The sequence below is a fragment of the Chrysemys picta genome, chromosome 10 (assembly GCF_011386835.1).
Source record: "Chrysemys picta bellii isolate R12L10 chromosome 10, ASM1138683v2, whole genome shotgun sequence".
Lineage (NCBI taxonomy): Eukaryota > Metazoa > Chordata > Testudines > Emydidae > Chrysemys > Chrysemys picta.
In genome coordinates this window covers 29,644,419-29,671,800 of record NC_088800.1, presented here as the reverse complement: position 1 = coordinate 29,671,800, position 27,382 = coordinate 29,644,419, and the positions used below count along the sequence as shown (strand labels likewise).

The window sequence follows — 27,382 nt, the reverse complement described above, 5'->3', positions numbered from 1 at the left end:
ATTGAGTTGCAGGAATGAAATTCTGACGAGGCTAGTTAAAGCTGGATTTTTATGCCAAAGACTTGTACAGACAGTAGTATACCAAGCAAACATAAGGCAATGGAAAAAATTACAGACATCTATGAAAGTGTTTAAGGACTTGAAGGATTTTAAGTGGCTTTTTATTCTCTCTCACAGACAATCCAACTTGAGGATTCCATACCAATTGTCTTCCCAAAAGTACAGCCATCTAGAGCAGGAGAGGCCAAACTTACTGACCTGCTGCAATCTTCTCAAGCCAAAAAAAGATATTAAGGAATATAGTTTTCCTTGGAGGATGATAAAACAAAGCCAATACGTCCCCCGCCCCTGCCCCCACCTCCCACACTTCCTTCTTCTCCATCCCACCACAAAAAAGGAAGTGATATACTGGTAAGGACTACAAATATTTTTAAAAAAATACCCAACATCCACTAGCTCAGTGATTAAACCTACTTGTCACAGTGAAAAAATACATGCGCCACCATGCTCGTACACCCATCCAGTGCCCATCCACACAAATAAAGAAGATGAGTATTTTTATATTATTTGATTGCAACATATTGTCTATTTACTTTCTATTGAATACATTTTATGCTTACATCATCTGTCTTGTTTTTCTTACATCTCCTTTCTCTTACCAACTTCACTCCACTTTTCTTTCCCATGACAGTTTCACTTTTCCTCTTTGGAATATATTGTTTCCCCTTTATCTTCTTTCTCCTTCTCTGCATTCCATTCTCTATTTCCTTACCTATAATTTATTTTCTCACTATCATTCTTCTCCTAACTTATCTCAATGATCCCTCTTTGCCTCCTCATGCACTTACCAAGAAATTGGCTTGGAAATTGCCACATATCTAATAGCTAGAGGACTAAAACTACCAGATAAAGGCCAATCTCAAAGACGTGTTGCTATCACTACACCACCAGCATTCATGGGCAACTGAAAAGCTCCAGCCCAAAGCTCCATAGCAAAGAGGATGCTGGGATTCCACACCAGTATATTATCCCAAGTTTCTGCACAGGGCTCCTTCCTTCGGATCAGATTCATCAGATTATCAGATTCATGGTGGCCAGAAAACTTCAAAGAAACAAGCATAACTGATCTAAAAATAGATCACTCGAAAAAATTGCCTGGTTTGCATTTAAAGATTTTAAAATTGCCACTCGAAATAGCAAGAGGGTGTGGAGCAAGAGCAGTGGTGTGGGGCGGTAATCAGTCATCAGGCTGAGCATAGGGATGGTATTTGCGCCTTTGAGTCATCCTGTTGCATGATCACACTGTCTGTGTGGATGGGGTTTGCCTATATGTCATCGTGCTAGAATAGGGATAGGGCACAGTCCAAGGGAGGAAAAAAAAAAAAAAAAGCACAAAGAAAAAGCAACCCCAGAATTCAGCAGAAAACACTCACCCAATCTTTAAAAGATAAGCCCAAACACCACCAAAATCAGCCATGTAAAATAACATGAATGTATTCACTACAGTGAATTACAAATTTAATATTGTTGTGTGTCTTGGAATTGGTTCAACAAGCAACACTTGATATACTTAAACTCAGATACTATCCTAATTTACTGCAATATTAGTTGCTCATTAGTCTTTGGGTTGCTGAGTGACCTTGGGCAAGACACTACAGTGTTGTGTGCCTGAGTTTCCTCATCTATAAATTAAGAATAATGATACTGACCTCCTCTGAGATCTCTTCATGAAAAGCACTATATAATAATTAGTGCTAATTATTATAGTTCTTTGATTTATTTTTCCTACAGTCTTTTTTAGTTATAGTAAACTTAGGTGTTAACTTTAATGAATAGCAGGCAACTCATTTTTAGACAGAAGTATGATTTAAGTTGATTATATCCTTTTAGGATTGGCACCAAATTTAAGTTGTGTAAACTGATTTCTGTTCGTGTGTTTATTTTATTTTTTTTAAGTCACTACTCTTTTTTCACTTTTTTTTTTAAAGAAAAAATTTGCAGATGTTTGTTTTTTAATGCAAACTCAGGCAATGTTCAAAGTGCAAACATTGCACCATTAAAGGTTTGAAAATGAAGCCAACCACAAAAGTGAAAGTGACATCAAGGTCAAACAGCAGGGGTGTTTAAAACTAAACTAATTTTAAAATGTTTTCAATTTTAGTTGTTTAAAAGGTTATTCATTTCCTTTACCTATTCTACGAACAATATTTTTAAATTGATAGTGTCCTTTTAGCCATAAGACAATATTCCTTCTCACGTTTTACAATTAAGTAATACAAAGAGTATTAAGTCAAATTCACTTGGGCTAGAACTATGAATTTAATTTCTTTATATGTAGAGGAGAAAAAAAGACAACAAGAAGGCTGTTGCTGTGCCATTGAAATGTGGCTATATCAATTTCAAGGCTGGAATATAAAGACGAAACTTTCAACTATTTAACACTTGGAAATAGAAAATATTAGAAGTGAACATACTGGAGAGGTGAAAGGGGAGAGGGTTTACAAGAACCTATTTGTTTTATGTGATGGGTTTACAAAAATGGCAACAAACAAAATTAGAGGTATAGAACGGCTTCCGTATGAGTAGAGATTAATAAGACTGGGACTTTTCAGCTTGGAAAAGAGATGACTAAGGGGGGATATGATTGAGATCTATAAAATCATGACTGATGTGGAGAAAGTAAATAAGGAAGTGTTATTTACTCCTTCTCATAACACAAGAACTAGGGGTCACCAAATTAAATAAATAGGCAGCAGGTTTAAAACAAACAAAAGGAAGTATTTTTTTCACACAACACACAGTCAACCTGTGGAACTCTTTGCCAGAGGATGTTGTGAAGGCCAAGACTATAATAGAGTTAAAAAAAGAACTAGATAAATTCATGGAGGATAGCTCCATCAATGGCTGTTAGCCAGGATGGGCAGGGATGGTGTCCCTAGCTTCTGTTTGCCAGTGGCTGGGAATGAGCGACAGGGAATGGATCACTTGATGATTACTTGTTCTGTTCATTCCCTCTGGGGCACCTGGCATTGGCCACTATCGGAAGACAGGACACTAGGCTAGATGGACCTTTGGTCTGACCCAGTATGGCCATTCTTATGTACACTCTTTCTAGCGTTCAGCTTGAAGTATGGGCTGAAGGTATTCTTCAATAAAGTTTTAAAGCGGTGTCTTATCACACTTTTTTACAATAGCTGTATTCCATATTGCCACCCCTTATAGCATACACAAGTGCAAGAAGCTGGACATAAGAGCAGCACTGCTGTACCCCAGGCACTTCTGACCCAGAGATTAAACTTTTCACCCATCCCTAGGAAGGGGATCACTTGATTAGAAACTACAGCAGTGGTCTTACTGGTAGCACCAAAATGCATCCTGTTCCTTCAAAAAGCTCCATATCAGGTGGTAACAAAGGAGAACGGGCGGGAGAGAAGGAGATTAGGAATGCTGGTCTATGCATCACTGAGTGATGATAGAAGCTATCAAGCACTTTCTCTTCCATATTCTTAATGGGGTTGCAGTTACTGGAATCTTATCAGCACCAATAAAATTGGTATTCCTGAGGGAATTCTGCAGCAAAAGATTAAAAATTCTTCACACAATATATTTTAAATTTCTGCACAATTTTACTCATTTTGTCAATAAATAAATGTGGTTCCAGCATGGCAGCAGGGAGCACTGGCCACTGGCTGCACTGAAGTGGGAGATCATCTGAAGCCCCCATCTTCCCCCGGTACAGGAATTAGACAGTGAGGCTGCATCTGACCCTGACCCAGTGCAAGAGCTGTGCCCACCCCAGAAACACCCGGGGGCCCTGCCCATCTGCACAAGGTGCAACAGGTGTGGGTGGGCAGGCTCGGCCAGCAGGATCCAAGTGTGGAGGGGCTTAGTGTGGGGCAAGAGGTTTCTGTGTGGGGCAATCTGGGTGCAGGGGGCTCACTGGGAGATCTGGATGGACAGGAGCTCATGGGGGGGATCCGGGTGCAGGGACAATGGGACTCTGGTTGGGTGAAGTTGGTTGGGGCTCAGCGGGGGGGGTCTGAGTGTGGGGAGATGGGGCTCACTGCTGTGGGGCCTGGGTGTGGGTCTGGGTGCAGCTGGCTGCGGCTCAGTGGGGTGGGGGTATGGCTTGTCAGGGCAAGGTTCGCTGGACATGCTTAACGGGGGAGCTCCAGCTGCTGAGGAGGGGACACTGCATGCTGGGCTCCCGCTTCCCCCCACAATTCCCCTATCCCCTTTTCTTCCCCATCTCATCCCCCTCCCCGACTGCCCCATCCCTCTTCCCTCACTCTATTCCCCTCCCCCTGCCCTATTCCACCTGCCTTCCTTCCACACTGCCTCTTCCCTCCACCCCCTCAACCCCACCTTCCCTCATTTCCCCCGTCCCCCCTTGGGCACTCACTGTTGCACTGAAAACAGGAAGGTTCTCAGCACACAGAAGGGGAGCATGACTGGCACCCAGGAGGTGGCATCCAGCTGCAGAGTCAGTGGAACCAAGACGCAGCCTCCTGATTCAGCTGGGCAGCTCTGCACTTGCAGAAATGAGGGTGGGGAGCCATGGCATGTAACCTAATATGCCCCCCATGCCTCACCTCTGAATGGGGGGCAATCATCCCCCAAGAACTGCACCCCTGGTTGTCCCACTCACCCCACATGGCTTCCCTTTGCTTCCCTGCTGTTTTCTGCAGGGAAGCACAGGAATTCTGTGGGGGCGGGGCGTTTTCTGCAGGCATGCAGTCCCAAAGAATTCCCCCAGGAGTAAATTGGGCTCAAGCAACTCAACATCCTGAAGGACAAGAAGAGGACATCAAATAAGCTTAGGAGATGGAATGAGCTTCCAATTTTAGAAATAGAAAAAAATATATTTGACAGCACACACAATTTGTTTTTTAAGCAACCAGCTTTTATGTGCAACACTATACTTATTAGGCAGTTTAGGTTCAATTTTATCATGCTTTGTGAAGTGGAGGCCAGAGACAGAGTTCCTTCAACACATCTCATAAGTGTGTTTAATGACCTAAATACACATCTAGTCTAGTCATGCCTTCTCACTAGATATACCACAAATCACAGTAGTAAAAAAAAAAAAAAATCCAGAAACATTGAATATTCAGTCTGATCAAGACTGCATATTTTCTTGTGGTTTCACTATTAGACATTTCTTGCTTCTCATCATCCCTCAAAAGTGAAACTAGACCGATGTCAAAACTACCGCAGTAGGTCAACCTATGCTATGAAACTCCAGCTATGTGAATAACGTAGCTGGAATTGACATACCTTAGGTCGAGTTACCACACGGAGGTCGACAGGAGAAAATCTCCCATTGACTTACCTTACTCTTCCCTTTGGGGGTAGAGTACAGGGATCGACTGGAGAGTGATCTGCAGTCGATTTGGCGGGTCTTTACTAGACCCACCAAATCGACTGCAGGTGGATCGATCTCAGAGCGTCGATCCCTGCCATAGTATAGACCAGCCGTAAGTTTTAAGTATTGGTATGCTGGTCAATCACACTAAGTCCCTGAAACTACTAAGCAGGACTGCCTCCTTCCAGTCAGGTGAAATGAGGTAATAATTAAATGCTCGTTTGTTTAGTGACAGGAAAACCACCACACTAAACCGCATGCAAACCTGGTCAGTGAATATGCCATGAAGTCTGAGGACTATGTACACACTACAGCTTAAATCGGTATAAATTATGTCGTTCAAGGGTGTGACTAAGCCACCCCCCAAGCAACGTAAGTTACACCAACCTAAGTGCCAATGCAGACAGCGCTATGTCAGCAAGAGAGTTTCTCGAGCGGACATAAAACTACCACCACTTACGGGGGCTGGAGTAATAAAGTCAAGCTCTCTCCCGTTAGAGCATCTGCACTAGCCGTGCTACAGCGGCACAGCTGGATTGGTGCAGAGTGTAGTGTCGCCATAGACTAAGGGGAATGAGCGCAAAAAGCAGCAAAAACACTACAGAAGCACAAAGTTGTATGTCTACACAGCAACTAGATATCCGCGGCTGACCTGTGCCAGCCGACTCAGGCTTGCACTGTTCCATTGCTGTGTAGACTTCCAGGCTCATGCTGGAGCGTGAGCTCTGGAATCCTCCCACCTCATAGAGTCTGGAGCCCAAGCCTGGAAGTCTAGACAGCAATGAAACAGTCCTGCAGCCCAAGCACCACAAAAAACACAAGTCAGCTTTCACAAGCCAGCCCTGGGTGTCTAGTTTTTGTGTAGACATAGCTTTAGAGAGTGCCAGAGAAATACTTATAGCAAGACCCTGAGGGGAAAAAAGCTAAACTGCTGGCTTTAAAGAGGTTTGCGACAGTAACAAAGAAACTGTCTCCAGCTGTTTGATTCCTACTGTGTTCAGGGAAACAGAACTTTATGTACAAAATAAAGGATATACATAAACAGGACTGCATAAAAGAAATACCTGACTCCATCATTAATTTTTCCTAATAGAAGTAAGTGTGAATTCTGGCTAACCATTTAGGTCAAAAGGGCTAATGGTATAACTGAGATTATCAAATAGATTTGGAAAAATAAATACTATTATAACATTAAAAATTAATATTTAAGTTTATAATACCTATGATTTGCTCAATGCTTTGAAGTGATTAAACAGACCATAATGCATGGAGTCTGGAAAGCACTCTTAAAAAAATCATTACTGAAGACTCCATTGACTTATGAATTTGCTGACTGTGTTCCCAGTCCCAGACACTGGGCCAATTCCTCAGCCCAAGTATATAAAGGGGCTAGAGCAGAAGTAGAATAGACAGTTCACCATAATGCTGGCTTAAGCAGTTAGCAGAGGATTCCCCTGGCATGGAACACAGAGCTGACACTGCTGGCCCTATGTAACCCCCTACACTAGCAGTTGTGATGAGGGCATGGTGGGGTGTGTGGCCATGACACTGTTGTTCTCCAAGGGTCACCAGCGCTTGTAATAGTCCCTCAGCGGTTACTTCAGGGAGGAACAACTTAGAGCACATAAAGCCACCATTTTCCTCATCTTTGCAGAACCGGTGCCAAGCTGGACCTAAGAATCCTTTGTACAATAGGTATATTCACACTACCAAATGCTATGGGCAATAGCATTTGTAGAATCTGCCCCTAAAATAGCACCGCTGAATTTTAAAATTTCTCTTTTAGACATGGAGTTCAAATATGCTCTATGGCAACCTTTGGCACGCAGCCCATCAGGGAAAGCCCCTGGCAGGCCGGGCCGGTTGGTTTACCTGCCACGTCCGCAGGTTCGGCCGATCGCGGCTCCCACCGGCCGCGGTTCACTGTTCCGGGCCAATGGGGGCTGAGGGAAGCGGTGTGGGCCAAGGGATGTGCTGGCCACCTGTTGGCTTGGAACAGCAAACCGTGGCTAGTGGGAGCCGCGATCGGCCGAACCTGTGGACGCGGCAGGTAAACCAACCGGCCTGGCCCGCCAGGGGCTTTCCCTGATGGGCCGTGTGCCAAAGGTTGCCAATCCCTGCTCTAGAATCCTGAAAATTTATAAAAACACCCTCATGGCTTTTTCCTTATCAAAACTGACATATTGTGTAACCAATGGAGAGCATATCCACTGAAGAAGTCATTACTAATGTTACTATCCCTGAAAAAAACATGGTTAGAGAGGGTGTAGTATAGATGCAACAAAAATGAATCCATAATTATCATGACTGAAGGAAAAACCTGCAAGGGACACAAATAGGTAACACCTTATTTAATCTTGGGGCAGTTGGCTGTGTAATTTACACAGCATCAAACATTTTCTAAACTTATAAGTAAGCATGATAGCCCATAAATAGCCCTAGGTGGACACTTAAAACCTAACACAGTGCCAGCAAAACCAAGGTAGGACACGTATGTAGAGCAGCGTGTAACGGTGCATATGGTTTTACTGTCCTCCATACTATGTTTCTAACCCACTAGATCCAGGTTTGTTACCATTCTGAATACACTACTGAGCTTATCTTTTTTCTTGGGCTCTTGAGGTGTGGAAGGGATTAATGTATTTGTTTATATGTTTGTTCCCAGAACTGTGATTATAAGAACCAAGGAGGTTGACATAAGCAGTTGCATCTGAGAGTCCTTGGTTATTTTGATGAATTGAACTTTTGAAGGAGTGCCCTGAAATTGGGATAGGCATTTGTTATCTTCATTTTATAATTCTAAATAAATAAAACCACAATGTATGCCATTACACTTCACAGTATAAAAAAAAAGTGTTTTACCAGTACAGCTTGCTTTCTCTCTCTCTCTCTTTTTTTTTTTTTTTTGTTGTCACAGCCATAGACCATAACATTTTGGGTACAATAATACATTTTCAGTATTAAAATGGACACATGTTCAACCTTACAAGAACTTGGTATTTCATCTGTCTGATTCAATAAGATTTCAAAATATCACTTTTAAGATTTGTACAGGCAACAACATTTGGTGTTCATCATCATAATATACAAATAGAGCTAACAGAATTGACGCGCTCTCACACTCTTCTAGTACAGTATTTGCCTGAAGAACATTTTTGCAAGTGAGATTGCTTGTATTTTTATGCAGCAGCTTTCCTGACACAGAGATGTTCCAATCAGCAATTAGAACAAATATCTGAGAGTTTATTTTCCTTCTATAAAAGTAAAACCAACTTACTAACAAAGTCTGAAAACTATGGCTCTGACTACTACCATAATCTTTTTCCTGCATATTGAACAGGAAACACACTGCAGTGTACACTCTCTGACAACAATGTACAAAATGTGGATCACTTCCAAACACATCACTTCTGACTCTTTGTTGTGCCTTTAAATAATTTTGCCTCACAGCACAATTGTTACTGAAAATGCAGCTTAACTTTTATCAGAACACTACAGTTGCCAAAAGTATTACTATATAGATAACAAACAGTTGGAGATTTGGGATTTTTAAAGAGAACTTTAAAGGTAACTTACCAAAGGTTTGTTACTTCAACTTAAAAGGTTGAAAAAGTAACAAAAGTTTTCAACGCAAGTTAAAAGGACATCATCAAATGTGAAATCTGTTTTTCTTTATAGTCAAAAGGAGTTTAAAATAGGATTGGGCATTACAGACATTCCCAAGCCCCTGACAGTTTTTGTGATTTTACAAATCTGTTTTCTACACATCTCTCTCCCTTGTTGCAATATGTAAAGAACCTTACAGACAAACAGAGAATTGTTCTGAAACTACAGGAAGTGCTCTCTCAAATACACAAGTAAAATGGAAAAAGCCTATAGAAATTCCTGCTCCTCACCTCCAGTCTTTCAATTTCATTTATTAATATTTGGTGGTATTTGTAACAATATTAGGTAAAAAATTCATACAAGCATCTATTTTACATTGATAGTACCCTTTAAAGGCTTGCGTGCAAGTTTCCAAGAGGAAACAAATATATGTGTGTTTGAAAAGTTCAGGTTTTGGAATGGAACGGTGACCTATATTTACAGCGAGTGCAATGTCATCCCCTCAAGCAGAGAAACCAGAAAGTGTGCAGCTCAGATTCCTCAGGATCATCAGAAAAGGGTAATGATTATTGCAAGTTTTGTTAAACACAGCACTAATTCCATTTTAAGCAGCATTTTTTTTTTTTTGCTTTTTTTGTGGGTGGGGAGGGAAGGATATTAAATATGGGCTTAAAGGGGAGAAAGTAAAACAGACAGGAAACCAAATTATTACAGTAGACTCAATTACCGCCCTGTGTTTTTACACACAGGGGCTTGTTCTCCTCAATTTGTTCTTGGAAAATACTCTTTTTTGTGAAGCTTGCGGGGGGAGGATGGGAAGAGAGAGAATGCATCACATATGAAATCAGCAGTGATGAAAGCTGTCAGCTTGAAAGTCCTCTATTTAACTACCACAAAGGTATATCAAAAGCAACAGCATCGTAACTTTAGTGGCAGTCACAGAAGAGAGACTATTTTATGCCAGTAGCATTGGTTGTTTTCATGATGAGTACATTCACCCTATAAGAACTAAATGGATATCAAAAGTATTTCTCATAAGCCAAATAACAGCTATCAGAATTTTTGTTCACTACCAGCTTAGGTTGGAGTTGAACTTGCAACCTAAAGATAAAAAGCTCAATATCTCATCGCCATTACCTGAGCTCCTATTAGTATTAAGTCACAAAAGCATATCAGAAGAGATTACGCTACCTACATTTTGAAATCAAATTCACCATAAGATTAGACTGTAATGGAGAAAATGGAAAGGAAAATTAGAGAGAATCTACACTATACTAATAGGTAAAGCACGTATTTCAACTCTTAAACAGTGAAATTATCAGAATGTATGTTCTTAGCCTAATGCGAAAAAGAAGAATTAGAGAACCAAATCTGAGCAATTTAACAAAGGACCATCCAACACAGGGCAAACTAACATAAAATGAACAATAATCAAAACTCCTAGAAGTATGCTACCGAAGGCATTATATATGTAGTCAAAACTTTAATTTTTTTTTTAAAGGAAGTAATAGTCAGTAAGCCAAATAAATATTGAGTTACGCAGAAAAAAAATCAACAGGTTAGAATGTGTTAAACAAAGCTTTTCTAACCGCTTACAAAAACTTGGAAAAATTACAGCCGTTATTCTTACCACACTCTGGTCCAAATGTGAGAAATTAAGTATCCCTTCTTTACTGCTGATAAAAGTCTAACTTTGAAACTGGAATATGAAAGGCATTAGTCCTCCAGAGATCTAACATTTCTGAAATACTTAAAGCTAAATTTGTCTTCCTTATGTCTCCAACTATGGATTAGAGAAGTGGCATGGGGCATAGGTCACCACACAAAGATCAGTCTGGGGGCTAATCACTTAAACAGGAATACCAGCATGATATGAGTGTTAATAGTTTTATACAGAAATTCAAGCGAGCTGTAAAATATTCATTCCCACACCCACATTAGGAAGCCACAACTTCTGTGATAAAGAAAAAAATAGGTAAAGTTAAAATTATACAAGATTTCTTCAATGTGTCCTTTTGAGAGAGCTATTTTTATAGCTTACCCTTTCAAATTTGAAAATAAAAGTTCTTGAATTGTTGACCCAGAGGAAAAAGCAATTAATATAATATCTTTTTTGTTTAAATCCATTTGTGCATGCCATGCATACGCACACATGTGCCCATCATCAATTTGGTATAGAACCAAGGCCTGGAAGTTGTTTCAGTTAACGGCTGCTACAGTATGCAGAGAGAACCTATAGTATAGGTCCATACACAAACCTGCACCAAAATGACTAAATGTTTGGCTTAGCAAAATTCTAATAATCTAGTATACTTGCAAGGTAGCAACTGCACTATTAACTTTCACTGGATAGGTTTGTTATCTAGTACGTAAATGGATCTGATACAGAAATCTAAGGTACACTATAATTTTGTTCTTATTCACGAATTATTTATGTCTCAATTAATTTAGAAGTTTTAACAAAACATTTTCAAAAAGGATTACTAAAAACCAAACATATGAAGCACTTACAGTGTAGAGCTACATTAGTGTACATTAATTTTTTAAGTCTCTTTAAATGCATTTTAAATTACTGCACTTAAGTTTGAAATATAATTTTAAATAAAAATGTTGATATAACTTTGTATGTGAACAGTCACATTTGGGCATTTTGAATAAAACAAACTGGTCAATAAAATTAAGAAATCCTAATATATGCAAATTAGTCTGGTTAACTATGGTTTACAATTAATTTGTATCATATTATCACCTTCCAATAATAGGTACTTCTAATGATCGGATCTTACATAGCAAAGGGCAAACCTTACCACATTAGTACCTCATCCTGAAGAGGAGCACTACTAGGTGTATGTGTACACAACAAATGACATCAGACCGAAACTGCATAGTTTCACTTAAGAGCAAACATTTCAAAACGAGCAATATTCGTCAACACATCACAGAACTTGTTCTAATGAGACTATGGGCCCAGTGTAGGATCATTTATAGCTAAAATTAGTTCGCTTTTAAACACTGAAGCACTTTCAAATCAAACCTTTCTTTCCACACGTAGGAAGAAATAACCTGTTGAATGTTCCTAACTCCACCTCTTTCCCCCGGGGAAGTGAAGCGATTACACATAGTAGCAGCATTGCTGAGAGAGGTCAGAGTACACACCCTGCAACATGCACCTGCACTTTAAACACCTACAGATCAGGTGGAGAAGTTTCTCAAGGGCTAGCACCACCCAAAGTCATAAGTCAGCAGCAACTTCCCCAGCTGATTCATAGGCGGCGACCGAAACATCCTGTATTACGGGGCTTTAAATCTAGCTACATCTTTTTTTCCTTCACGTCTCGTGTCCCTCCCACAAGGACATCTCCCTTCGAAGCACAAAGACGGCCCAAACACAAAACAAACACCCCAAGCCTCGGACACATTTCCACTCCCCGCCTTGCTCAAAGCACATCTGCCCGGCCACCCCAGGGGCTTCGAGCCCCCCTTTCCCCTGCGCCCAAACATTTGCTTCAACTTTTTTCTTTTTAAACCAACCACAAGTGTAGCATCTAAAAAGAAAACTCGCCAAAGAGCCCGGGCCACAAAACAACAGGGAGGAGCTAGGGAGGACCCTCACCTGAGTTAACGATCCCACCGAGCCGTTTGCAAAGGCAACTTCGCTTGCGCTCCCGGCTCTGAAGGGCTCAAACCGGCACCATCACAAAGCAAAGGGGACCCACTCCCCCCGCCCCCCCCCGGCCAGCCTGGCTCTCCCCCGCCTCTGCGCTCTCTCTGAACGCCAGCCCCGCACCCAACAGGTGGGGGCCCGTGGCAGAACCCGCCAGAGGCCGGCGCCAATCCGCCCGGTCCGCTGCACCGAACTCCCGGGAGGGGGACGAGGGGCTTCGTGCTACCTGCGGCTCCCCCACCACAGCGCGAGGGGGGCACAAACTGCCAGGAGCAAGCAGCTCAACCCCCCCTTCCCACTTCCCAGGGTGAAACGGGCTGAACGCTGGACACCCCCACCCGCCCCCTGCACCGCAGGGGACAACAGCCCCCCACGAGAGACTGGGGGAGCGCGACACACAGGCAGGCAGCGGCCAACGGACAGCAACCGACACGGGGGGCTCCTCACGCCCCGAGGAGCGGAGCTGGCTTTAGAGCACCAGCCCCGCCAAACCAGGGGGGAGGTGAAGTTGGGAGAGAGGGTGCTGCTCCCCTGGGGGTGCTGGGACGAGTCTCTTACCTTGGAGGAAGCAGCCGCAGCTCTGGCAGACATTTTGTTTCCTTCTTTCCCCAGAGTAGTGTGTGTCTCTCTCTAACCACTCCAGCCAGGGAGAGAGAAATTCCCCACCTCCTCCCGCGTCTCACACAGCTGCCCAAATAAACATCGCCCAGGGAAGGGGGGAGGCGAGGAGGAGGAGGCAGGGACAGAGAGGGGAGGGGGCGGGAGGGAAGAGCGGATGCAAGTTTGATAAAAGTCCAGCTCCTCAATAGTCCTCCTCTGCGGGGGAGGCTGGCGCTCCCCTGGCCGGGAGCTGTGCTGCGCGCCGGGCCGGCGGCTCTGTGCTGCGGGGGGTGGGGAAGCTAACGCCGTTCCCCAGTGTCTGCCCCTACAATGGCAGGTCCGCTCCCTTTCCCCTTCTCCCAGCAGCAGCTACATGCCTTTCTCTCCAAGCAACCACTGACATGTCTGACTGCTGGGACTGCCCATTCTCTGGCCTGCCTGGAGGGGGGAGGCTGCTTCTCAGTCACGCTCCCCCAGCTCTCCCTCCCCCCAGGCCACATGGCACCGCACAGGAGTGAAAAACCCAAAGCCCTGACCATGAGCACCCCCTTCCCCTGCTTGTCTCTGGGCAGGAGTCTCGCTGACAGCAGCTCGCAGCCCTCCTCCTCTCCCCATTCTTTCCAGCGCTTTGGTTTGGACTGCAGACGCTGGTGACTGGGGCAAAGAGTTCCCTAGACCACACAAGCCTATCAGGGGCTAGAGGGATGGTTTGAAATACATGGAACAGAGTAGGCCTGGGATGGAGTTCATTATAGAGAGAATAAAACAGGGCCAACCTAGCACAAAGGAAGAGGATCACCCCTTGCCCTTAGGGGTGGAGTCAGCTGCACAGGAGTTCTGGAAACATTCTGGGGAGTTCAAAACAGACCAGGTTAATAGGTCTGTTATTCGGCATCCCACACCACTAAACTTGCTGTAAGCGTTGGGAAGGAAAAAATAGTTGTCCAGGCTTAGTTAAAAAAAAATCACTGTTGCTTTGTATTATTTCCAGTTTCTGTAATTTGCAGTCTGATTTGATTTTTACTATGGTGTTTATTTTACTTGTCAAATACTAGAGAGATGCAAACATCACACAGAGCCTTGTATCTAGAAAAGTCATTTCCCTGGACAAGTGAGTTTAAAATGGGTTTAAAGCACTTCCAAATCAGAATGGCAGCATTTTACATGAATTTTGCACTCATTTGGCTAGGTATAGATGACTACACAGGTTCAAGAGAGTAGAGAATCTGTACACAATATTTTTTCTATTGTACTTTCTCATGGACAGCTTCCAATGGAATCTGAAACTCTTCACCACTTTACCAATCTCTCCAACCTTAAATAATGTCCCTAAAAGCTTAAACAAGGCAAAATATTTAATCATTCTTTTAATCTCTCTTTTACATTTACCAAACTTTATGGGCACTGCACTGAAATGCATTTTCTTTTTTTTTTAAATTCCAAAAAATAATTTATACAAATTTAGGAGTCAACAGTCAGAATTCAAAATGGAGAGACAGATTCTCAGCTATGCTCAAGTAGCGCTGGGCACAGTTCTGCTGAGGGAGACCATTGTAGCCTTCTCTGATCCTGGGGCAAACGCTGTGCCAGCCCACTTCCTAGCATAGATTAGAGTAGCTACAAGGCTGCTCTACACTATAGTAGCTGCTAGTCACCCTCAGGGGCTCTTCTGGCAGTTGGAGTTACTGGGGCGTACGGACGTCCTAGCCATGCTCTTTTTTTCTTTTTTCCCCAAACATCCCCTGTGTTGGCGAGGAGGAATGACCCACTGGCCAGATCTACTGACTTTAGAATAGCATTGCACAAGGACGGAAGTACAAACCTACACTTATGGTTTTATTGATTACTTGAAATAACTTCGAGCTTTGCTTTATATTTCTTTTGATACATTTACATTCTGGTTAAGAAGAAAGGTCATGTTTTATAGCCACATATTCAATTTACATTGTCTACAAGTACACACACACAGAGGGACAGGAAGGAAAGGGTGTGATCACAACAGGAAAGAACCGGAAAACTCCAAAGTGCGGAAAAGCAGGGGGAGAAACTTAGTAAGGGAAAAAAGGAGAGTGACCCCAAAGAACGGAAGACAACCCCTGAGATTCAGGGAGATGGAAAGAACAGATGGAAACACAGATTAAAGAGTGAAAAACGGGAATAGGGTGGGAGAAAGGGACCCACGGAGTTAGAGTGAGCAGAAAGAGAACAGAACAAACAGGAAGGTGTAGTCAGTCAGTTACTTTTTATTGTTTTATAGAAAACTGGCCAAAATATTACAAATGCATACAGCATATTTTATTGTATTCATCAAGAGATCTAGGGAGTGTGATTCTCTAGGACATGCAGGAGTTTGAGAGATAGGGTATGGATAAGAGTTGATCTGTGTATTCCTGCCATTCTGGGGGTGGAGATAACCTGTTTTGTCCTGATTGCTCATGGGTCTGGGATTTTTTTTAACAAGGTTGGTGCTAGCTATCTAAATATTATACAGTGTCTGCTTCTGTCAGTATCTGTTGGGTCTAGGGTGCACTTAGTGATGTTTTAATAGAACGTAACCTGCCCCAATGTAAGTCATGCTAGCACAGGATTCCAGATAAGCACCAGCGGATGCAGAATTTTTTACATACGCTTTTTGATTTTAAATGTTATTAAATTTTCCAGAGTGCAGGGAAACTGCTCCTGCCATTTCAAAATATTATTTCCTTGAGAAGAACCTTTGCATTTTCTCACTGCTTTTGGCTGCCTACAGCCTCTCCCTCTTCCAGCTGGCTAGATGTGGGCCAAAGGATTTATATCTAAATTTGCGGCTTAGCCCCTCTTTAAGTAAAATGAGAAAGAGAATTTTAATTGTTACTTCTAAATCAGCTAGAGTGCTTTTTAACTACCCCTTACAGTGAGAACATTATGCTTTAAAAAGCTATACAAATAAAAATATTTCCTGAGGAATGTCCTTTATTTTCCAAATAACTATGGCCCCAGTCCTCCAACTGGATCAGCATAAGCAAAGCCTTGCACCCAGAATATTACCAACCTCATGAGTTCAAAAATCAAGAGTTGGGGACTCCAAAAATTGAGATTTACCTAAAAATCATGAGATTTTTTAAAACAATATAGTTAGAGTTCTTTTTATTTGCCTTTTGAATCTTTATAGATCACATTTTCAAGCTCATCTCTGCAGCCATGAGGGCTAGAGATTTACTTTATACTTGTAATCAAAGCTGAGATTCTGGTATATTCACATGATTCCCGAGTTAAAAAATACCAAATACATGGGAATACACAACTGGGGGATTTAGCCTCCCCCACAAAATTAGTAATTGCATTAATAAATAAATAAAGGAAATATTGAGGTTATCTAGCCCTATCTCCCACACACACATTAAAAAACCATTGCTTACGCCTCTGAAATGTCATGAGAGTTGGCAATACTGCATGCATGCAGAGCCTTGTTGACTTTAGTAGGAATCTGGGTGCACATACGGGTTCACCCGAGAGACCTAATTGCAGGATCAGTGTCTTTACTCATGTTCCCTTCAGCTAGAAATAATGGGACCTGCTCCCACACTCTTTTCAGAAGTTAAAATCCTGTTGAAGTCAATGGTCTCCTTACTTTGGCTTATTAAGGATTTGGCTGGGTTCCATCTTCCTTATTCTTAAAGAAATAAAAAGTATGTAACTATTCTTTTCATAAGTATCTGTTGGCAGATATCTAGAAGTATTTAATTATGTTTTTTATCTTGGGCAAGAGAGTTTAAAAAAACACCTTTTATGATTCAACCAGTAACAATTCCTAAGAAGTTCATGCCAAGATGAATAACATTTTTATTCATTTAAAGGACACAGACAAACGATCACATGTGTGGATTCTTAATTCTAATTTATGGTATATGCACAGCATACACTAAGATGACAGGAAGTCTGTTCTGTAATTTCTCATGATTTAACTTTTCTGATTACTTAATGTCAAGAAAGAAAGGAAACTGAAAAACCGCAGCGGCTGTACAGATAATTTCCTCTGTGGTTTTTTGGTGTCTGTGGCCCAAAAAGAGAACAATTTTACGAAGGTTTCACTCCTTTGTGTTTGTTGCAGTAATGAATTAGTCTTGCAAAAAGTGAAATAAAAGAATGTATTTCATATATATATATAATAATTGTACATTACATTTTTGTGAAAATTGCCCAGAGTCAGGATTTCAGTAATGAAGGAGGAAGGGACAGAGTGGAATACACACTTCAACCACAGGAGAAAGAAGAACATCAGGTACAAAAATTAACAGGCTTCCTCATCGAGAAATTATAAGGTGGTTAGAGAAATCAATGGGACCATCCATGTGTGTAAAGTTAGGCATATGCTTAAGACCCTTGCTGAACTGAGTCCTTAGGGAATAAAGTTCATGTGTTATTGATGTCTAGTGAGAACTGATTTATTTTTAATTCTCTGAGATCAAAGAACTATACTCATATATTTTCTTGCCCAATTAAAACAAAAAAACCTGTATGCAGCTTCAATCTCCACCCCATAAAGCACTGCAAAAGACTTGCAAAATGTTCTGTGTGTGTAAATGTCACACAGTCTTCCAAGAACTCTCTCTCTCTCTCATTGAATACTGGGCCAGGGCAATACTGCAAATACACAATGACTAATCTATGCTGTTTTTATATACTGATCCAGCATGTATAGTCTATATTTCTCTCAGTGAATGCCAAAATGCCAGATATGCTTACCTTGTATTGCTCCATTTGTTTTTTCTGACTTATTAGGTGGAAGAGGGAAGGTGGAAGTAATAAAAGATAGCTTTGAAACTTAACAGGGCCTATGTTTACTCCGTGTGTCGCTACATCCACATCAGTGGTGTTAAACTAAAGATGAATCTGGTCCAAAGTAATGAAAATATGTTCCAGCCATCAAACATTGTTGCTAGTCAAGTTTTGTTTTAAAGCACTCTCACAGCACCGTGTACATGGTATGTGGGTAGCATTTAATTCCTACGTATTCTTGTCCTGACAAAAGATACCTTCTACATAAGAACAACAGTCCATCTTCACATAAAGCTCATTATTACCAGAATTTAGTATGAACGTCAGTCTAAAGATTTTTCTCTTTCAAACTACAAACTTTTTGGAAAGGCAGCCCAAAGGTGTCCCTTTTTTTATGTTAGCAAAAACATTTAATGTATTTCACTTTTTGATAAGCAATAATGTATTCACAATCAATATTTTTTAGAAATGATTGCACACTATAAAATGGCCAAACTGCTTTCTGAAAGCCAAGCAAAAAACCCCAAATATCCACAAAGATAAAGCTGTGAGTGTCTGCCCTGTAAGGGTGTGGTTTTCCTGTTCCTGAATTGTTTTGAAACTTGAATTTGTGTCTCTGTTCTCTAAAACACAGCACACAAATGTCCCTGTTATGATGAGTGCTACTTTAATCCAAAAGAAAGTGTTGTGACAGATATTGTTGATGAGAAGGATATATATCTTGAACAGGAAAACATACATTCAAATTGTTATATTGGTAATGAAGATGACCTGAAAAATACCCTAAAGACTTGAGATCTTGTTTCCTAATTATTTTTATTATAAAGGTTTAATTGCCTAATTATGAGAGTTTAGAAAATTAGATGTGCAACTTTCTATTGTTTATTCTCGCCTGATTTTTCCCTTTTTTAATTATTTCCTCTTTCTTCTTACAATTTTTGGACTCATTTTTATCCCCAGGAATGCACATCCATACCTCCATAAGGTAGAGGGGTTATCAGCAACCCTTAATGGTGAGGGACCTGACTATATATACTACCTCCACTGTGAGCCCTGCCTTCAGTTGGTATCTATGTTCTGACACCACTTGTTCCATCAATGAGAAAGATTCCCATTGACTTCAACATGAGTTGGATGAGGCATAAGGAGTGATAAAAGATTTTGATGATGTCGCCCTTAGGATGTTGAACTCTGTCCACCTGGATACCTGCCTTTGCTTATTCTTATTCTTAGCTTATTCTTAAATCAGCTAAAAGAACATTTTCAGACCTGTGTTTCATCTTAATCACTGTTTGCTTCAGTGCATAAAACAACTCCTTTTAATGATGCCACTTTAGCTTATTGATATTGTATTCTTCTATTTTATGATGGATTAATTTTGTACAGTACTGTAGCTATTTGCGTAGTAAAGTCCAAAGCTTTCTAGGGGGTGCTTTACAAATAAATAAACCATTCTTATTTTGTATTATTCTGCAAAAAAGGATATTAAGCCAGATACATTAGTGTCTCAGACATATATCTATGCTATAAAATTTTCAAATGGTTTATATTTTAACTAAAAATGTTAGCCCTATATATCAGTTATTCATACTCTGCCATCTGAAAGATGCATATCTAAAGCAAATTTATTGAGCACCATGTGCTTCTAAGCCACATTCAATGCGCAGCTGCTAGAGAGCTATCTGGTTACTTGTGGTATTACATATTTTTATTCAGCTAAGTAAGTCAGAAATCCAACAGCAAAATTTAGCTGTCAGGGAGAAATGTGGATTTTTTGATACTCTCTTGTGGAATATATTCTATCTATTTATCTTCCTGTGTGACTGGTATAGCGTGCATAATAGTCATCTTTAAAAAGCTATCTGAATGCAATTCATGACAAGTTACCAATAGAAGTTAAACATTCTTCATTTTATTTAACTGTTTCAGAATACAACATGCAAGAGAGCTGGATGGAAATTTCTTATATGGGAAGAGGCGGTGGTTTTCCCTGACACATAATTATCAGGGCAGGGAAAGGCATGTCACATGTTGGCTTTGGTATGCCATACAACTCGAGGTGGTCAACAAGTGACATGCTGTGAAATAATAAAACCCCTACGGCAATACCATACAGACTGCTGGTCTAAAAGTATTTTTTGCTTGTAACATACAGGAATAGGATATGAGAAGTGTAGGAAAACAGTTACAGGGCCATCTTTCTGCACTCCTTAGCAGACATGAAGTTACTAAGATTCCTGACTAGCCAGAGGAAAGAGGACCATGGAGCCAGGGTTGCTTAAGAAGAGGAGGGCTTTGAGGGACTGGAAACAGAGTGAGCCGCTGAAATTGACACCAGGTTCACATGGAAATCCAGCACATAAGTTTTCCATGGGACCAGGTTCCTGGCAATTCACACTGAATCTTTATGCATCCAATAGAGAACATTTTCAATCTTGAAAATTTTGGACTGGTCCAGTGCCCACTGAAGCCAATAGGAGTCTATCCATTGATTCACTTGGTGTTGGATATAGCCTATTGTGCACTGGGTGCACAGAGTTTCACATGCATGAACCGCTATAGGGCTTTGGTTCTTAAAAATTCTAAGAACTCCAAATCATGGAAGGCACTAACATTTTCCATGCACAACCATTTTCAATGTTGGTGGCTCCACTGGCTCTCAGAGGACCCACACCACTTCTCCAAACCTCTCGCTCTTAAAATGTGAAGTAGAGGGGGTCCTCTCCTGCAGACTTCCAAAGGTATGGGGAAGAGGAACTATGCATCATACAAAGACTACAGAAGACATCTGCACTACAGTTGGTAGTGCCCAGGTAAATTATACAAACCATACATATGCATCATAGACCTCCTTATCTCTGTATTTTATGAGCTTAAAAGTGCATAGAAAACTGACTGAATATAGGCTGCACAAAACCAGTTCTTATTAGCACATTTATCTTCAATGAGGGCTATTTCCATGGCAAATGTAAAGTTTTACAGTCATTCTGAAAGCAGAGCTGTTTAAAAAAAATTAAACATTTTTTCATTGTAGAGAAAGTGGATATTTTTCATTCTTCTTCTGTTAAAAATGGTTAATAAATAATTTTAGCTCAAGCTTTTTAAAAAAAAACTTTTTAACAAAGAATAATCCTGAAAATTGTTTAGCCTAACAGGTGAGAGTTTCATAAAGTTAAGTGTGATTAAAGCACAAAGTTAGAATGCAAATGGTTATGCAATTTTCTGTACAGTCATCATTACTGCTCCTGCTGATACTGAATACAATATTCACTTATTTATCTCAGTTGGAATTTTACCTAACCAAATCTATTTGATCTAATCCATCTATCTAGGCGGCATTTTACAGGAAACAGATTTGCAGATTGATTCTTATTTACCAAATCTGAAAGTTTTTCAGAGAGACTAGCAGCTGGCATGTTTCACCAGCTGACTACATTCTGACCTCCAATAAACAGGTACATAACTCCACATAGTTTGTAAAATTGGATACGGTACTTGCATACTAAAACAAAGGGCATTATCTGTTTTAGATGACAGAGAGCTACAAAGAGCCATGTATCTTTAATGAGATTCCAGTTTTATTATTTGAAAAACAATCAACCTACATTTTCCCCAATTCAGTTACAATTCTGAAGAAAAATCTTCCTAGTGTAGTTCTCAAATATCATGACAATTTAATAATTATTTTAAAATAGTGCCCTGGAGCTGCAATCAAGATTGTGCCATATGGTCTCCAAACAAAAACACAGACCCTCCCCTAAAAATAGTATAATTGAAGGCTGAGTGCGGCTGAACACTGCAGACTTTTATTATTGGATTAGATGGGAACACACATTGTATTTACCACATCTGGATGATGCTGAATGTTTTTTTATATCTTGAATTCCTAACTGATTAGGCAGCATAAACTTTACAGAAGAGTAAGAAAATTATGTACTGCATGGATTTCACTAGATAAATCTTTTCCTGACATCTGCCATATTTTTTTTAACATGTGTGAAATGTTAATGCTGGTGAAAGATGCTAGAGTGATAGGGAAAGCACTTCAGTCTGTAGGCTGCTTATGGAACAGGTAAAGCAAAGGCAAGAAGTAAAACGAGCTTCCCCACAATGTAAGTGTGCCACAGCTCACTTAATTTGGCAGAATTGTTTCTAGGAGTGAAAAAGACAGTTCTGTCTAGTTAGCCCTTAGAGCCCTCTGCTGGGAGTACCAACTGTATTGGGTTGTGGTACTTGTCCGCTGGGAACTGAACTCATGAATCAAATTCACTTAACATACCCATCAGATACCTACATCTTTCAGTCACCACCAGCCTGAATTAGATTTGAAACAGTGACATAGAAGTGAAAGTCTCTCTTATTCACTGCCAATCCACTAAGCTATGCAGTCGCCAGTAGTCACCACACCTGCTCAGCATCTTTCTGCAGAAACCTGATGCTGCCCCTGATGAATAAGTCTTTTTAAAAGTATTTTCCAAGTTGAGAAGAGTTTACAGTGTTGCCAGGTGTCAGGATTTTCAGGAGTCAGATAAACTGTGAATTCATTTAGGGTGAGCAAATGTTAAGAGAAACAATGAGATATTCTTGATATTGAAGCATTTTACATAGCTTCTTGAGATGATTGTGGAGGTGGAGAAACACTTCAAATGAGACTTTGTTTAAACTTATTCTGGGATAGCAGATTATGTTTCGATACCTCTAAAATGTTTCTCATTAGAAGGGACAACCCTCATTTATAGTGATATTTTTTCCACCTCCCCAAAGTGTAAGAGTATCTCCCTTACTGTTTTTTTAACAAGACCATATTAAAAAAAGAAAACCAATTTTAAGAGAAGGAAGGAAAATCAGTTTCCACAATTTCCCCTTCCATTCTGATCTCATTTTTTTCTCTCTCTATTCCTTCTCTGTTTTTCTTATTCTCCCCTTTCCCAAATCTGCATTCTCTTTTTCCCATCCCATAAGTGGCTATCATTTATTTCTGTTTAAAAAAAACACACCCTCTTTTCCAGTGGGCTGTGGCCATCATGGGTTAGCATCCTCACCTTTTGTGAAGCGAGATGACTGTAAATTTAGATTGTATGTGAAAATGAGTTAGATAATCTCAACCCAGTTTCAATGAATGGATTTCAGCACTATATCCTGTTGATTCGCAATCAATATTAGGGCTTTGTCAACTTAGGCTTTGTCAAAAGATGCATTTTTTTACTAATGCACATGAGCTACCATGAGGTAAGAACACAGTGAAGACAATGCACTTTAGTTTTACCATGAGGTAAACTCACTTAAGTCAGTGAAACTCACTATAGCCCTGCCTGGGGTTGACATCCCCTAGTTCAGTGGTTCTCAAAGCCGGTCCGCCGCTTGTTCAGGGAAAGCCCCTGGCGGGCCGGGCTGGTTTGTTTACCTGCCGCGTCTGCAGGTTCGGCCGATCGCAGCTCCCACTGGCCGCGGTTCACTGCTCCAGGCCAATGGAGACTGCGGGAAGGGCGGCCAGCGCATCCCTCGGCCCGCGCCACTTCCTGCAGCCCCCATTGGCCTGGAGTGGTGAACCGCAGCCAGTGGGAGCCGCGATCGGCCGAACCTGCAGACGCGGCAGGTAAACAAACTAGCTCGGCCCGCCAGGGGCTTTCTCTGCAGAAGTGGCGGACCGGCTTTGAGAACCACTGTCCTAGTTTATCTTGTGGTAAAACTAAAGTGCCTTGTCTCCACTGTGTTTTTACCTCAGGATATCTCATGCACATTAATTATCCTGAGGTAAAAAGCTCTCCGTGTTTATCAATGAAGGTCTCAAATATCTTTAGCCATAGATGATGTTTCTCTTTATTTAAAAATAAACTCTATTCTTAAAAAGAGGTTATTTTATCACAAGAAATATGGCTAATGTTATGGGCTATCTCATAAGCCAAATGGTGCTTTTAGCCAGAGTGGTCTCATCTAAATTGAGGATTTTTCCTAATTCTTCCACTATGGTTCTAGCACCAGTGTAGCTTCACTGGTGCAAGCAATGGTGGGAGCACCACTGTTAAATGGCTGCCAGCATTTTTGCCACTATGTCATATTGACCTGGCCTTTGCAGGGTTAGATTATAGAAAAAGTATAGAGAATAAGACAATGCTTATGATACTGGACCTGGGGCTCAGGAGATCTGGTTCTATTCCTTGCTCTGCCACAGACTTCCTGTGTGACCTTGGCCAAGTCACATAATTTCTCTGTACCTCAGTTCCTCACTTGTAAAATTGGGATAATACTACTTCCTTTTTCCCATGCTTTGTCTATTTAAACTATAAATTGCTCAAGCCAGAGACTGTCTTTTACTATACATATGGACAGCACTTAGCAAAATGGGATCCTGATCTCAGTTGAGGCCTCTAGGAGCTACCATAATAGTACTATTAAAAATAAAAAGCATCTGTGCCCTATCCACACTAGCAGGGCCGGCTCCAGGCACCAGCACAGCAAGCTGGTGCTTGGGGCGGCCCATGGAAGTGGGCGCCACGTCTGGGTCTTTGGCAGCAATTCGGCGGCAGGTGCCTCAGTTCCTCTCAGAGGAAAGAACTGGCCACCGAATTGCCGCCGAAGAATGAAGCGGAGTGGTAGAGCAGCCACCGAAGTGCCGCCGATTGCGGCTTTTTTTTTTTCTCTCTTTTCCATCGCCGCTTGGGGCAGCAAAAAAGCTGGAGCCAGCCCTGCACACTAGCATTGGAATCTAAGGAAAATACATGCACAGGAGGGAGGCCATGCTGTGCACTGATAGTCTGCTAATTGAAAAAGCATAAGGCTTTCATGATGATCCTTAGATTGGGATTCCTAATATGTAGGTCTTATCCATTAAGATAATACAACTTTGCCTGAAAGGGAGTGCCGAGTTATAGGCAACTGAACTAAGGACATTTCAAAACATTGCTGAGGATGTATTGGTTAGATCTCAGGACTGGGAATGAGGCAACCTAGGTCACATCATAAATCTGCCACTGGTTCTCTGTGACCTTGGACAAAGCACTTTACCTCTTTGTGCCTCCATTTCTCCAAATGAGGGTGGTAATACATAATTCTTTACAAAGTCAGGCTTAAGGTCTTCAGATAAAGAGTTCTATGCAAAAGCAAAGTATAATTACTATATTTGACACATAGGAATTGGGTTTCCTCTGTCTGTGAGTCTGTAAATGTACCTCAGGAGGGAAGGAACAATAAAGTAGTCTCTGGGGCTTGTTAAGCGTTGCAGATAAGTACTTCCAGTCTTGGATGAACAGGCAAGGCTTTATCTCACTTATGCTTTTGACAAAGTAAAAGAAGCAGTGAGAGGCAAAAAGACATCCTTTAAAAAGTGGAAGGTAAATCCTAATGAGAAAAATAGAAAAGAGCAGAAAGTCTGGCAAATGAAGTGTAAAAATATAATTAGAAGACCAAAAAAGAATTTGAAGAACAGCTAGTCAAAGACTCCAAAAGTAATAGCATTTTTTTTTTAATACATCAGAAGCAGAAAACCTGCTAAACAACCAGTGGGGCCACTGAACGATCGAGATGCTAAAGGAGCACTCAAAAACAATAAGGCCATTGCGGAGAAATTAATAAATTCTTTGCATCAGTCTTCACTGTTGAGGATGTGAGGGAGATTCCCAAACCTGAGCCATTCTTTTTGGGTGACAGATCTGAGGAACTGTCCCAAATTGAGGTGTCATTAGAAGAGGTTTTGGAACAAATTGATTAACTAAACAGTAATAAATCTCCAGGACCTGGTGGTATTCACCCAAGAGTTTTGAAGGAACTCAAATGTGAAATTGCAGGACTACTAACTGTCATCTGTAACACTGGTCTACAATTTTTGAGAAGTCGTCTGCTTCAGAGATAAAATGTGCTATTTATTATGTATTTTGATGTGCTGAATTCAAATATGACAATTAAAACAACTGATTGGCTACTGTCTCTAAGATATTTAAGTTTTTACATTTTATGTCTATGTATATTGTGTAGATAGTAGAGTTTTAATCATAAATTGTAAACCTAGGTCTTTTCATGTGTTTATGATTGCTTTACATGATAATAGTTCACCTGTCCTGTTTATGTAACACTTTAAAAATCAGCAAAAGGGTTATATAAATAAAATTTATTATGAAACAAAAGGCAAAAAACTATTCTGTACATAGTTTAGTCCTATTCAGTGTCTACTCGGCGCTTCTTGGCTTGTCTCCTGTATTCATTAAATGGAGCATCTCTTGTCACTGTCCAGCAATAGTCTGCAAGCATCGATGGGCTCCATTTGCCCTGATAGCGTTTCTCCATTGTTGCAATGTCCTGGTGAAATCGCTTGCCGTGCTCGTCGCTCACTGCTCCGCAGTTTGGTGGAAAAAAATCTAGATGAGAGTGCAAAAAATGTATCTTTAGTGACATGTTGCAACCAAGGCTTTTGTATGCCTTGAGGAGGTTTTCCACCAACAGCCTGTAGTTGTCTGCCTTGTTGTTTCTGAGAAAATGTATTGCCACTAACTGGAAGGCTTTCCATGCCGTCTTTTCCTTGCCACGCAGTGCATGGTCAAATGCATCATCTCGAAGAAGTTCACGAATCTGAGGACCAACAAAGACACCTTCCTTTATCTTAGCTTCACTTAACCTTGGAAATTTTCCACGGAGGTACTTGAAAGCTGCTTGTGTTTTGTCAATGGCCTTGACAAAGTTCTTCATCAGACCCAGCTTGATGTGTAAGGGTGGTAACAAAATCTTCCTTGATTCAACAGGTGGTGGATGCTGAACACTTTTCCTCCCAGGCTCCAATGACTGTCGGAGTGGCCAATCTTTCTTGATGTAGAGGGAATCTCTTGCACGACTATCCCATTCGCAGAGAAAACAGCAGTACTTTATGTATCCAGTCTGCAGACCAAGCAAGAGAGCAACAACCTTCAAATCACCACAAAGCTGCCACTGATGTTGGTCATAGTTTATGCACCTCAAAAGTTGTTTCATGTTGTCATAGGTTCCTTCATATGGACTGCAAGACCAACTGGAATTGATGGCAAAACATTGCCATTATGCAGTAAAACAGCTTTAAGACTCGTCTTCGATGAATCAATGAACAGTCTCCACTCATCTGGATCGTGAACGATGTTGAGGGCTGCCATCACACCATCGATGTTGTTGCAGGCTTCAAGATCACCTTCCATGAAGAAGAATGGGACAAGATCCTTTTGACGGTCACGGAACATGGAAACCCTAACATCACCTGCCAGCAGATTCCACTGCTGTAGTCTGGAGCCCAACAGCTCTGCCTTACTCTTGGGTAGTTCCAAATCCCTGACAAGGTCATTCAGTTCACCTTGTGTTATGAGGTGTGGTTCAGAGGAGGAGGATGGGAGAAAATGTGGGTCCTGTGACATTGATGACTCTGGACCAGAAGT

At 41.1% G+C, this 27,382-nt stretch overlaps 1 protein-coding gene across 6 annotated transcripts in view; it reads right to left on the bottom strand.

Moving 5' to 3' along the window:
- Positions 1 to 27,382, bottom strand: part of TJP1 (tight junction protein 1) — a 377,953-nt gene that overhangs the window by 152,253 nt on the left and 198,318 nt on the right. For 2 of the 6 annotated variants that reach the window (XM_065558286.1, XM_065558290.1), the window contains exon 1: positions 13,194 to 13,642. The exons of 2 other annotated variants lie outside the window; for them this stretch is intronic. In XM_065558286.1, the coding sequence (XP_065414358.1) occupies positions 13,194 to 13,226 (33 nt within the window). In that variant the 5' untranslated portion in view covers positions 13,227 to 13,642. Of the gene's footprint in view, positions 1 to 12,584; positions 12,604 to 13,193; positions 13,643 to 27,382 lie in introns of those variants that run through there. 2 more of the 6 variants (XM_065558288.1, XM_065558289.1) reach the window with 2 other exon arrangements.